Source organism: Diplodia corticola, assembly GCF_001883845.1.
Source record: "Diplodia corticola strain CBS 112549 chromosome Unknown scaffold36, whole genome shotgun sequence".
NCBI lineage: Eukaryota > Fungi > Ascomycota > Dothideomycetes > Botryosphaeriales > Botryosphaeriaceae > Diplodia > Diplodia corticola.
The window spans coordinates 192,553-205,063 of NW_017971515.1; the positions used below are offsets into that span (position 1 = coordinate 192,553).

Genomic DNA, 12,511 nt, shown 5'->3' on the forward strand with positions numbered 1-12,511 from the left:
GTATTTCTGTCCAATCTATCCATTACCCAGACCACTTCGATGGATTTTCTCGGGTTCTCATGGTCATGGAAACCCATGTTCAAGTTTCTGAGTGAGCAACACATGACTGCCATATCGAGAACGAGCTGTAAATGGCAAATCTTCTCATGAAGATGATTCCATACGCCGATCCGTTCTAGGCGGTGTTCGTTGTACTTCCTTCTAGTGTTAATCCCAAGGCCAGTACAGGTGATAAAAGACGAAGGGTAACACGCGACCAAGATATAAAGCGAATCCCTGCAATCATACTTTCTAAGCAAAGGACCTCAAAGTTTATATCTATGGCCATAAGGGACTCATCGCAACGGGTGCTCCGCGAGCGTTTAGAACTGCCTTGGCTCACGATGTTCCTCATCGTCGTGGCAACTGTGTTCCATGGTGTTTGGATAGGCATCACCGCCGCAACGGTGCTTTTCCGCTCACATAACTTTTCTGCCAACGCATTGCTGCCAACGCATTGCTGCAGGACGGCGACATGTCCGTTCAAGGGCTGCGTGGGTCAGCTGAATATCTCATCGATAGAGAAAGGAAGAAGAATACGTCCCCTGCATTAAGAACGCGTCCCCTGCATTAAGTTTACGGATCCCGTTTGGCTCTCTTGCATTGCATACTACCGGCAGAATAAAAGTGCCTTAATTCCACCAAAAACATAGATCTTCTTAAGGATGAAAAGGATGCATTGCTAAATGAGACAATGGACGGGATTTCGGATTGTCAAAAGGCAAGAAGACGAGTGTACGACGGACGGCCCTGGAAAACGAACCCCCACTTCGGCCCGGGAGAAGCAAACCCTGAGAGCGGCCTTCCCATTTCCATGCCTACCTGCCGGGCTAGAAGGTAGCATTCACAACACGCCCACCATAGACGTCCATCCAATCCTAATCTTCCATGCCTGAGCAAAAAGAATAGCAAGAGGACAAAAGAAGAAGTAAGTCCTACCCGGCGTTGTTCTGTGAGAGGAAAAAGAGAAGCAGAAGGAAAATAAAAAGTAAAACGTAGGTCCTACCCAGGATCGAACTGGGGTTGCAGGAAATTTCTGAGTTATCAGAATCCTGAGTGCTAGCCACTACACTATAGAACCGAAAGACTCACGTAAGTTCACGTTGGTGTTTCACTTCTGAAAATTTGGTGTCGTTAATACCAATTATCAACACTCAAACAGCTAAGTGACACAGAACCGCCTGCTTACCGCCCATAGAACCAATCTCTACGGAAGTACGATCGTTCGGTTTCTAGTACCTGAAAATGATGCTGGCTTGGTTTGCTTGTAACCCTCCATCTTATTACGGTCTTGAGCTTAAATCGTCAGATATGCACCTGCTTGTCACGCTATCTTATTAGATCACGTAGTAGCTCCCAACTTTAGGCGAATCTACAATGTTCATGAAACCTGTATCATTACTGAAACCGAACAATAGAAAAAGCGAAAGCTTACTTGCTGACGTGCATGATAAATGTTACGTTGTTCGCTTGAAAGCCGCATCTGGTGCCAGCGGTGTTATTCAAGAGATGCAAATCGGCTCATCAAGCAGGGTCGGTCATTGTATGAGATCAAATTCTAGGCTGAATTCATGTATCACGTTCCGCGTGCCGGAACGCACATCGCACGTGCTGTGTCGCATTGTTGCAACAAATAAGCGCTTGAAATCTCCTTCCGTCATCTCTATATTAATAGATGGCTGATTCGCCAACTTTGGGCGCTTGCAAGAGCGAAAATAAAATCCAATTCATTGATCATGTACTGTGTGTGTGTGACAAGGCGACTGAAATGCAGACCTATGCAGGAGCAATTTTATCTTAACTTTCTTCGAAGTTGCAAAGAGAACCATAACGCTGGTCTATTTTGATGAAACCGACCACGTCCAGGGGAAAAGGATGGCCGATGGTCTAATATGCCGCCGGAAAAGCGAACAAATCAGAAGGAAAAACCCAGCCCGATGACCTTCTGTCTCGAGTTTGTAACGCCCCAACAAACGCCGTCGGTGGACCAATTTGTGACGGAAAGGAAATAGGAAAGAACTCCGAAAGGGAAATCATCAGATGCGAGCGCTAGAACTCCTGCCTCTAAATGTGGGCTATCAGTAATGCAGATTCTGTAAGCGCCAGTGCACCCAGTCACGCTCGCTCGTCGAGCGTCGAGCGTGCAGCAGTGAGAAAACTAGATCAAAACATTACGAACTCGAAAACAACTACACTCCATACGCGCGTGTTCTGCAGGGTATCGGGTATCTCAATGGCTAGCGGGCTTGTACGGCCGCTTGTGTGGCAAAATCCTGGTGGACTCCGAGCTGGTTCACCAGAAAACATAGTCAACGTTGTGACTACGGTAGCATTTTCAGTCAGGTCGTGTTGCAAAGTTCGGAAGTTTCGCCGGAACAAACCCTTCGTTATCTTCCTTGGTCGGCCTTGTAGGGAACGAGCCTCCGAAGCCATGGGGATGTGATGTGGGCGACGTCGAAAGCGATGTTGGATGACTATCAAAGCTTGGGAACGGAATGGTGCCGCCAAGACGTGGACTCCTGGGCGGTGAACTGGGGGCACTCCTTATCTCCGACATGGCTGCCTTTCGCTTTGGGGATCCGACTGGGGACTTCGTCTCGGACGGCATAGTCTACGCCTACACTTTAGTAAATGATTGGGCACCTGCATAAGGTTCAAGACAGACCATATCTTCTTCAATTTTAAGGCCTCTCCTCAGAGCAAGCGCCCGAGCAGCATCTCGCCTCCTCTCAATGCTTTCCTCCTCCTCTTCCTGTATCCTCACTTCCTCAAACTTGAGCTCGGATAAAGTTGGAACCTCCTGGATGCCGGCTTCGGAGCGTTTGTCAACAGAAGGAGAGGTCGCGGCTGAGCGTCTTCTTGAGTCCCGGGTGCCCTTCGTTGACACAGTCCTCGTGGACGTCCGGGAGCCGCGAGGGCGTCTTGAATTGGGCGTCTTGCCACTGCTTGTATCATCCAAAAAAGTAGCAGTGTTGCGGCGCTCGAGCGCCATGGCAAACTCATCATCTAACGGCACGGCATCGTCCAGCTCATCCTCGCTAGGCAAGATATCTCCTCGGGAACTTAACGAGTCGGATGTCACGCCTGACTCGTTTGTCCCACTTCTGTTTCTCCGGTGGGCCAAAAACGCAGGGAACTCCTCCGCTTCTTCGATCAATGGATCATGCTCCTCCAGCGATCGCCGAGACGCGCCGGGATGGTCTTGAAGATCTGCAGCAGAAGGTTTATAGCGCAGACCCTTACCGCCAAGTCTGAACGGAAGCCTTCCCAAGAAGCCAAAATACGAACTGGTGGGTATTATGGTAGGATCTGGGCTTCCGTCGTGCGGCGGGGCAACACTCTTTCGGCGGGCGGCGGGATGTCGCGCATCGCCGCGGCGTGCGCCATAGCTCATAGCACGCTGGCGACCCGGCTGGGTCGAGGAGCCCTGGCCAGCCAAGAGACGGTCGAATTCGCTGTTGCCCCATGCAAACGGGCCGTCGTTCTCCTCCTCTTCCCAGTCATCGTAGAAGTCAAAGTAGTGTTCTGCGCGGGCGCGGCCCCGTCCCCTTCGCCGGCGGAGCAGGCGATCCTCGCGAGAGCCAAAGCAGGGAGCGGCGCATGCCTCGAAGCACTGGCTTACCGACGCGACGCAAGGGTTGATGTAGTTGTGCGAAAAGGCGTAGATGCCTTCCTGGGCAGCCTCGTTTGCGGACTCGATGTTGTGAGAAAGCTCGTCCAGCGTGCGCCGAAGGCGCGGGTCGTTGCGATTCCGATACATGGTGAGGGAGCTGGTGAGGAGAGGCCGGCGGTAGGACGAGGGTGTTGGGCCGAGACAAGTGGGTCAGCGAGGCCGCATGGGCGAGGCAGCAACGGCGGCCTCAGGTCGCGCGATGGCTGCGCGATGGCTGCGCGATGGGGGCAGCAGGCGGCAGCGAGCAGGCGCAGAGCAGCACCGCGTCAAAAGGCGGTCGACATGCGCACGGCTGCGCGGCAGCAGGTACGAGAGGCGGGCGGGCGGGTTAGGGTTGGGCACGACGTCAACGTCAGACAGACGAGCTTGGGCCGGGGCGGAGACGGGAGGAAGCAGCGGGGTGGAACAATGTTTGGCCAGCGCGGCACCAGCGCCCGGGCGGCACCAGCACCGGGCAGCACCGGCGCACGCAGCGTCGCGGGGCGCAGGGCGGCTGCGGCCAGCCTGACCGCATTATTATCCTCTGCCACATGCGGCCACACCGCAGGACAACAAAGCACTGCCGCTGTCCTAGGGCTGGCCCCGGGGACGCCACCAATGGCCGCGTCTCAGCAGACCAGACGCGCCATTGACGGTAGGCCGCCGTCGGCTTGCCGTACGGTGGGCGGGCGGCCACGATGTGCTGCCCGTTTAGGGCCGGGGGCCGCCCATGCACTATTCAGCCCGGCTCTAGCTGCACTAGAATCGAGATAAAGCGAGGCCTGGACCGCGATCTGTCTGTCGTCCCCATCACCACCTGCTGCGGCACTGGGTTTTTCGGCGCCACCAGCCAGGCCAGCTGCCGCGTCGCTCGGTAGTGTTGTTTCGCCCAGCCTTTCATAACTCCAGCGCTCCCCCGCCTGCTCACGCCATGCAGCGCCCGCCCGCCCAGCCGCCATCATGAGGTACATTCGGTTTTTGAAAGTGCCCAAGACCGACGGCAACACCATCAGCGCGCTGGTCACCGTCACCTCGGATCTCGGCGAGGACTTCCTGGCCTCGGACATCCTGCTCGCGGCGACCATTCGCTCGCCCGAGTACAATGGCGACATCTTCCTGCGCAAGAGCCTCAAGTGGACCGCCGGCATGCGCGCCCTCGCCGTGAGCTTCGACGTCCAGCATTGCGACCTGGACTGGCCCGTTGTCATGCACATTGGCCCCAAGAGCAACCAGATCTCCGATCGCTTCGAGAGGCAGGACAACCACCCCGAGCTGCCCTCGCTTATTTCCGCGTGGAGCTCCATCCTCGACGCCCCGGCCGGCATCAGGGAAGCGGAGAAAAAGGTGGAACGCCGCTTCACGCCGCTGAGCAACCGCACGCTGAGCATCTGGGAGGAGACCGGCGACAGCATTGCGCGCCACGTCTGGTTTGTCCCCCTGCGTCGGGCTTGCATTGATGCCTCTGTTCCCATGCTGACGTGTTCAGGGACGCGGGTGTGGGCATGGCCGCTTTTTTTGACAAAACGATCGCCATGCAGTACGACAGTCTGCCGCTTCTAGACTCAACCCTCAGCTCTGCCACCTACAAGAAGCTGCACGTGATCGAACTGGGCACTGGATGCGGCATTGTTGGCATCAGCCTGGCGCAGATTGTTCCGGACTGTGAGGTCACGCTCACCGACCTGCCAGAAGCACGGGAGATTGCCGAGAAAAACATCGACGTGATGAACCCGGCCATGTCGTCCAGTGCCACTTTCGTGCCACTGGATTGGGACGAACCCCTGCCGCAAGTTGTGCGCGAGCGACAGTACGACATGGTCATCGTTTCAGACTGCACATACAATCCGGACAGCAGCCCAGCCCTGGTAGACACGCTCAAGGCTCTCGCAGCGAGGTCCCCAAAGGCCATCGTAGTGTTGGCAATGAAGGTTCGCCACGAGAGCGAGGCGATTTTCTTTGAGCTCATGAAGAAGGGCGGCTTTGTCGAGGCCGTCAAAACCCGCCAGCCTTTGCCTCAGGACCACTCGGATTACAGCAATTCTGGTCACGTCGACATCTACATCTTCCACTCTGCGTTTCGGCCCCGCTCTCCAAGGGACTCTCCCAGGGACACGTACGGTGCCGTCCGCCGCGCCTCAGGTTCTCCGTAGAAAGCGTCAAGCACCCATGCCATGCTCATGGAGACGATGCCTAAACACCTGGCGCGGCATCGGCCGTACACCACAAAGGCACCCATCTGGATGTTGCAAGCTCACCTCCCGGTGTGCTCTTGCCCGCGCATGAAACCTTTTGACTCCCAACGGAGCATCCGGCTTCGCTTTTAGGCCAAGATCCAGGATGCCACAGCATCAAGTTAGGCAAGCTTGGGTGACATAATAGTCATCGCCAGCCGCCTCTGACAGGGCCGCGACCGGGACGGCGGCAGTCGGCCGTCCGGGCGTGGCGCCCAACCAATGTGTCTGACTCAAGACACGGGCTGCACAGCCTCTGACGAGGCAGTGGAAGGAAGCGTGTTTGTAATTGCAGGGTCTATGTGCTCACAAGGATCTGACTATGCAGAGGCGGAGGGCGGATAAGGGGGCATTCGTTCTCAATGGCACTTCTGTGGCTTCGCATCCGTGGACTTGGGTTTGAGCGTGAACGGAAACGCGTGTTCGCTGTGAGCTTGAGTGCACGAGATGCCGGTTGCATTCGCTCCAGGGGTGGCGAAAATGTACAGTGTACGGTTTCCGATCGATGCCTTGGGCGGCGACAGCCCTACGGCGTGGTCGATGCCCGCACCCGTGCCAAAGCGGCAATACCGGGCAGCGCGCCGGCGCGGCATCATTGGCAGGCGGGTGGGCGTGTGCTTACACCGTAATGATGGAGCATGCAAAGCTGGGAACTGGGATGCGGTATTTTCGTTAGCGCGGCAGGTTCTGGGCTGGGGAAGCGCTCGCCTGTCGTCACCAGCCGGCTCAGGCACGCGGGCGCAAGCTCCAGGCGCACCCGACTCAAAATTCACCACGCCCCTCGATCGCGACCCTCTTCCTCCCGTCGCTCCCCTCACCATCTTCACTCACACATCCATCCCCCCGGCATTCGCGTCGCTGCTCTCGCCGGCTTCAATTGCATCCGCGATTTGCCTGCCTTCCAGCCTCGTCGGAGTGACTCACTGCGGTACGTAACCGCAACTCGCGCTGCCTGCGCCCGGTGTCCTTTTTGCAGGCTCCGACCCGCCACTTCGCTCGACCGCTCACCGCGGCGCTGCGCTGCGCTAATGCTGACGCCTCATCCACAGACGTCCTGGAATCCCATTAGCATCGACTGCCTTTGGTCGCATCAAAGGCACCGCCACCAAGACGGCCCCAACGGCCTCCGCAGCAGTAGCTCTTCAAGTTGCCGTGCGCCCCAAGAACATCGACACCCTCAACAACTTGCCTCCACCTCCTGCTGAAGTTGCCTGCTGAACTTGAGTGTTTGATTTTTCCCCCAAATCAAACCTCACCCCCGGACCCTCCGCACACCCAGCTGCCGCATAGGACGCTCTCTGTGGTTCTTCCTCTCCACGAGGAAGAGTCGAGGAGGCCTCGCCTGTCTACACTCAGCCTCGGATTCGAGCCGTTCCGACCCCCTTAACAGGACTTTCCTCACGTTCGCACAATCAAACACTTTCTCCAGGAACGAACAGCCCTGGTTATGGCACCTTCTGCTATCACCACTACCGAGCAGTACGCACCGTTGTCGATCAAGACATTCACACCGGTGCAATACAGCCCTGTTGCTGCCGAGAACAATCATGGCGCCGAATATGCCAAGCAACTAATTGGTGAAGCGTTCAAGAAACGTGTCGACACTATCGATCACGATTCCTGTGAGGCGGGCGAAGAAGATGCTTTCTTCGTGGCTGATATGGGCGAGGTCTACCGCCAGCACCTCCGTTGGAAGATGAACCTCAAGAGGGTCAAGCCGCATTATGGTAAGCGCTCCTCGCGAGCCGCGCTGGTACCGACTTTGCTGACTTCTTGAAGCTGTCAAGTGCAACCCTGACCCTCAAGTTCTTCGCCTGTTGGCAGAGTTGGGCACTGGTTTCGACTGTGCCTCCAAGTCTGAGATTGAGCAGGTCCTGAAGATGGGCATCGACCCATCGCGTATCATCTACGCGCAGCCCTGCAAGACCAACTCGTACGTGCGTTATGCTGCCCAGCAGAACGTCAAGCAGATGACGTTCGACAACGCCGACGAGTTGTACAAGACGAAGAAGCTCTTCCCTGATGCTGAGCTGTACCTACGCATTCTCACCGATGACTCGGCCAGTCTGTGCCGCCTCAGCCTGAAGTTCGGCGCACCCATGGACACTACCAAAGATCTGCTTGAGCTTGCCAAGAAACTGGATCTCAATGTGGTTGGCGTTGCCTTCCACGTAGGCTCCGGCGCGTCCGACCCTCAGGCCTTTATCAAGGCTGTTGAGGACGCTCGCACTGTCTTCGATTCAGCCGAAGAGCTTGGCTTCAACATGCACACCCTGGATGTCGGTGGCGGTTTCTCTGGCGAGACCTTCGAGGAGATGGCCGCAGTCCTATCCGATGCGCTTGACACTCACTTTCCGCCGCACATCCGCGTCATCGGAGAGCCCGGCCGTTACTACGTCTCCTCGGCTTTCAACATTGCGTGCAACGTCATTGCGCGCCGCACCGTGCGTGACGAGCAGTTGGACACTACGTCCTACATGCTATACCTGAATGACGGCGTTTACGGCAACTTTTCTAGCATCATCTTCGACCATCAGCACCCGGTGCCGCGTATCCTCAGGCTGGGTGACCGCTTCTTGCACGACCAAGAGGCCTGCGAATTTGACATGGACGGCCGCCGCCCGACTGATTACTCCATCTGGGGCCCGACTTGCGATGGCATCGATTGTATTGCGGAGAAGGCGTCGTTTGCCGAGGAGATCGACGTCGGCGACTGGCTCTATTTTGAGGAGATGGGCGCTTACACGAAGTGCTCCGCCACTCGCTTCAACGGCTTCAGCGACAAACACGAGACGGTCTACGTCTCTAGCGAACCTGGTGCCAGTGCCCTTTTGGGCATGTAATCGTGGACTTTTCCTGTTTGGAAAAAGAAAAAGCATTGGAACCTTGGAATGGTGGAAATATAGACGGAGGAATGCTTGTATCGTCTCGGTTTTTGTTCTTTGCCCGTTCAAGAATCGCTGGCATTATCGCCCTTTACCTGTCCCTACTACGAGAACATAATTCTTGGGCTTGTTTATTCGTCGGATTTGAAAAAAAATGTATAGAGTTGGATGTATTCTTTCAAAAAAAAAAATTCACCGAGTCCTGAAATAGTCGTCATGCCACGGTCAATGGGTGGTTGCTTACATCGCTCTTTTCGATCCTCAATTTTTGAAGCTCAGGTAGCGTTGATTGTTGCCTTCATCCCGGTTGCTGTTTTCACAGTATTGACATTGCTGCACTACACAACGAACCAACTTCAGAGTCGTTCTCTTCATACACTCATCGCTCCTATGCAAACGCAATGCTATGCTGTGAAAGTCTCACGCGCTTGTGCATATCATCTAGGCATGCCTTCCACTCTCAGGTCTACTATCCAGCCCGGTAGCCTTCGACTACGCAGGCACTACCTTCATTCGTCTCAACCCCGAGGGTCCCAAGGCGCAATAATCATTAACTTCCATAAACCTTCCTTTTGTGAAACCGCATGGGACCCTCCCCTCTCTGCTGTCAGCCTGTGTGCGGATATTGTCTTCCTCAACTCATCATGACAACAGCAACATGCAAGAACCCATCCGCATACGCCGCCGCCTTCAGAAGCTCCTCGACCGGCGCGCTCAGCGGCACCACCGCGCCGTGCAGGACCGGCTGCGCCAGCAGCGGACTGCGCCGGCTGGGGAAAAGGCTGGGAATGATGCCGTTCAACGCCGTGCCCATCGTCTGCGGCTGCCCTCGCGGCGAAGCGCCGCTACCACCAGAACCGCCGCCGCCGCCGCCGCCGCCGCCGCTGCTCAGCGTGGGCGATACGAGCGCTTGGACGACGCGGAGGGAGGCTATGGGGGAAGGCGCGCCCGCGGCGGGCGACTCCGCGGTTGTCGCCGTTGCTGCAGCAGCGGCGTCGCCGCCTCCCTCGGTAGCCAGCGTTGGCGTCGCTACCGCTACGTCTTCGCTAGCTCCCCCTCCGTTCCCCCCACCGCCGCCGCCGCTAGCGGCCGTCGGCGCGCCAGGCAAGTACAGCTTCATCGGCACGTTCCGCAGCGGGCCCGCGCCGGGCGGGCTCACGAGCAGCTTGCTGTGGACGGCGTCCCACGCGGCGAGGTCGTTGCGGCCGACGGCGTCCCACAGGCGGTCCGACGCTTCCTTTGAGAGGGACATGGCGGCTTTGGCGGAGCCGTTGCGCAAGAAGTCGGCCTCCTTGACGGCGTTGACGAAGGCGTCGTGGTGGGCTTTGTAGGCTGGGTCGAGGGGGACGAGGGTGGGTGGGGCGGGCGTGGCGAAGTGGACGATTAGGCGCCAGGGGAGGGGGGTGCTGTCGGGGGTTGTTGTTGCTGCTGCTGCGGAGGTTGGGGAAGGTGGGGACGGCGGTGGGGATGGGGAGTGATGGAGGGAGTCAGGGGTGTAGGGCTCGAGGCCGGAGTAAAGGTCGTAGAGGAGGCCGAGTGGGTGGTGCCATTTCAGCGGTACGTCGGAGCAGGAGAGCCAGCCTTTGCTGGGGTGCACGTCCGGGTTGATGAGGGAGGGCGCGAAGAAGGCGTGCAGGCGGGGCAGGAGGAAAGGGATGTAAGAGAGTCGCGGGACTTGGATCTGGTAGGGGACCAGTCAGGTCGAGCTTCTGCAGCCAAGCGTTGAGGACGTGGAGGCGGCATACCAAATATGGGTCTGAGTCGTCGTAGGTGCGGCACTCGGTGCTGGCAAGCCGTATCTCAAGCGGAATTGAGCCGGTCCAGATCTGCTTCTGCAAAGTGCTGAGGTCGCGCTGACTGGCCATCGCGGCGGCTGGCGCCGGAGGCTGAGGGGCGGGCAGGACGTTGGGGGAGTTTCTTGTTCTGAATGACGGTGGTGGGGTGGTGATGCGGCGGAATGCGGGAGGTCGTCGATCACTCTGCAGCCCGCATCGGCTGGCTGGGCGTTCTCACACGCACTATGGCTCGGTACATGGCTGGAGGGCGGAAAAATAATGCTGCAGGCGGCAGCACTTTGGAGGGCAAGCAGGCGGGACTCGGGCCGGCAAATGCAGTGGGGCCTGTCGACGACAAAATAATACTTCCGTTGCGCAAGAATGTATGTACCTGCAGGGAAGTGCATCAAGGCAGACTAAGAGGTAGTCTGGGCCTCGTCCGGCCCGTTCGCCTCATTGCCCGCACGACCACTCGCGTCGCCCCGATTTGCCCGTACAGCCGCTTTTTCTCTTCTGGCCGGGATGCTACCTACCCCAGACGCGCCAACTACTCCTCCCCGCTGACCTGCCACTACGCTTCCCCGCGGGGAAACCCAAAGCACCCTGCCCTTCCCTAGAGCGGGAACGCCCAATTGCAGAGAGATCTGCATAGACTGAAGGGACCCCCGAGATCAGATCATGCTTGCGCCAGTTGCTCCGCCGTACCCGTAAATCCACGTCTCGCCAGTGACTCCCTACGTCGTCCCTTCTCACCTCCGCAGCCTTCCGCTCCTCAGTCAGCTCAGTCGCCTCCGCCGCCGCAAAATCCAACTGGCCGTCTCTGCCATCATGGCCGCCGTCAGCCCCTTCACCCATCCTGGCCCTACAAACGCCTTCAACATGGCCGTGTCTGACCCACAGCCCGCCCCAACGACCCGCAAGCGCTCCCGTAGCATGATATTCGAGGAAGAGCAGAATTCTGAAGTCCAATGCGGCAGCAGAACGGACGGCGAGAGCGGCAACACCCCGCAGGACAGTCCTGGCACAGAAGGCCTGAAGCGCACACGGACGACAAGTGAGCTGGACGCGTTGGGTGTGATACCGGCCAGCGAGGCATGGCAGCTGCAGAGCGTAGCAACCGATCTGCTCACTAGCGCCGACGCCACAGCACCCAATGCCCTACGACACTACGTAGCCGGCCGCTCGCTGATCGTGCTCTGCGTGCTCGAGCACGTAGACATCCACTACCGACTACTCTGGTACGGTTGAGCCTGCACCACCTTCCGCATAAAACTAAACGGCCACCCCTCGTCCATCTCCAACACCAACATCACCACCCTTTCCCTTCTCCCCCCATCACAAGCCACATCACTCACTCACACACCCCACAGCGCCGCTCTCCCCGCCCTACACGCCCGCTTCCCAACCGTACAACCCCTCCTACTGACCCGCTCGCCTTCATACGCCCTCCCGCACCTCTCTCCCACCCCGCCGCCTTTCCCCACCCTCCCAGCGCAAGGCCACCCCCACAACCACTACCTCAAACTGGGCCTGCTGCACCCGCTCGGCGGCGGACAGGCCGCCATGGACGCCTTGGTCGTGCTCGACCCGCGCGGCCGCCGGCGGCTGGTGCTGCCGTTCGGGTGGGGCGCGGGCCGGCACGTCGGCGAGGCAGTGGGCGGGTGCGAGGTGCAGGAGAGGCTGATGGCGGTGTTGAGCGAGGCGTTGCGGGAGTTGGAGGGCGAGGAGGCGAGTTGATTATGGAGGGGAGCCGAGGAGATCAGCGACGATGAGATTTTGGGGGAGAGAAATATTGGAGTCTTGTTGGACTGCAGTGGAGCACAAGCGCGCTGCTTAAGAAAGCCCGCATGCCTCTGAGCATTTCTTGGTTCGTCCTTGTTGCCCGTATTTTTTATTTATTTTTTTTGTGAGCTGGACGGTTCACATTCA

General features: G+C 57.9%; 5 protein-coding genes across 5 annotated transcripts; 3 read left to right on the top strand and 2 right to left on the bottom strand.

The window, feature by feature from the left end:
* Nucleotides 1–2,332: 2,332 nt before the first annotated feature.
* Nucleotides 2,333–3,799, bottom strand: BKCO1_3600060 (uncharacterized protein; the record flags this gene model as incomplete). Its single annotated transcript, XM_020274931.1, has 3 exons — nt 2,333–2,360; nt 2,421–2,650; nt 2,705–3,799. 3 exons carry the CDS (start codon nt 3,797–3,799, stop codon nt 2,333–2,335), a joined length of 1,353 nt encoding a protein of 450 aa, XP_020129037.1.
* Nucleotides 3,800–4,651: 852 nt separating this feature from the next.
* On the top strand, nt 4,652–5,841 carry BKCO1_3600061 (uncharacterized protein; the record flags this gene model as incomplete). The annotated part of the gene is made up of 2 exons (XM_020274932.1): nt 4,652–5,118; nt 5,178–5,841. 2 exons carry the CDS (start codon nt 4,652–4,654, stop codon nt 5,839–5,841), a joined length of 1,131 nt encoding a protein of 376 aa, XP_020129038.1.
* A 1,528-nt stretch (nt 5,842–7,369) lies between these two features.
* Nucleotides 7,370–8,765, top strand: BKCO1_3600062 (ornithine decarboxylase; the record flags this gene model as incomplete). Its single annotated transcript, XM_020274933.1, has 2 exons — nt 7,370–7,649; nt 7,702–8,765. 2 exons carry the CDS (start codon nt 7,370–7,372, stop codon nt 8,763–8,765), a joined length of 1,344 nt encoding a protein of 447 aa, XP_020129039.1.
* Nucleotides 8,766–9,441: 676 nt separating this feature from the next.
* Nucleotides 9,442–10,672, bottom strand: BKCO1_3600063 (autophagy protein 5; the record flags this gene model as incomplete). Its single annotated transcript, XM_020274934.1, has 2 exons — nt 9,442–10,488; nt 10,553–10,672. The coding sequence occupies 2 exons, from the start codon at nt 10,670–10,672 to the stop codon at nt 9,442–9,444; spliced, it is 1,167 nt and encodes a 388-aa protein (XP_020129040.1).
* Nucleotides 10,673–11,410: 738 nt separating this feature from the next.
* Nucleotides 11,411–12,319, top strand: BKCO1_3600064 (uba3-binding protein but1 o42666; the record flags this gene model as incomplete). Its single annotated transcript, XM_020274935.1, has 2 exons — nt 11,411–11,820; nt 11,953–12,319. The coding sequence occupies 2 exons, from the start codon at nt 11,411–11,413 to the stop codon at nt 12,317–12,319; spliced, it is 777 nt and encodes a 258-aa protein (XP_020129041.1).
* Nucleotides 12,320–12,511: the final 192 nt, after the last annotated feature.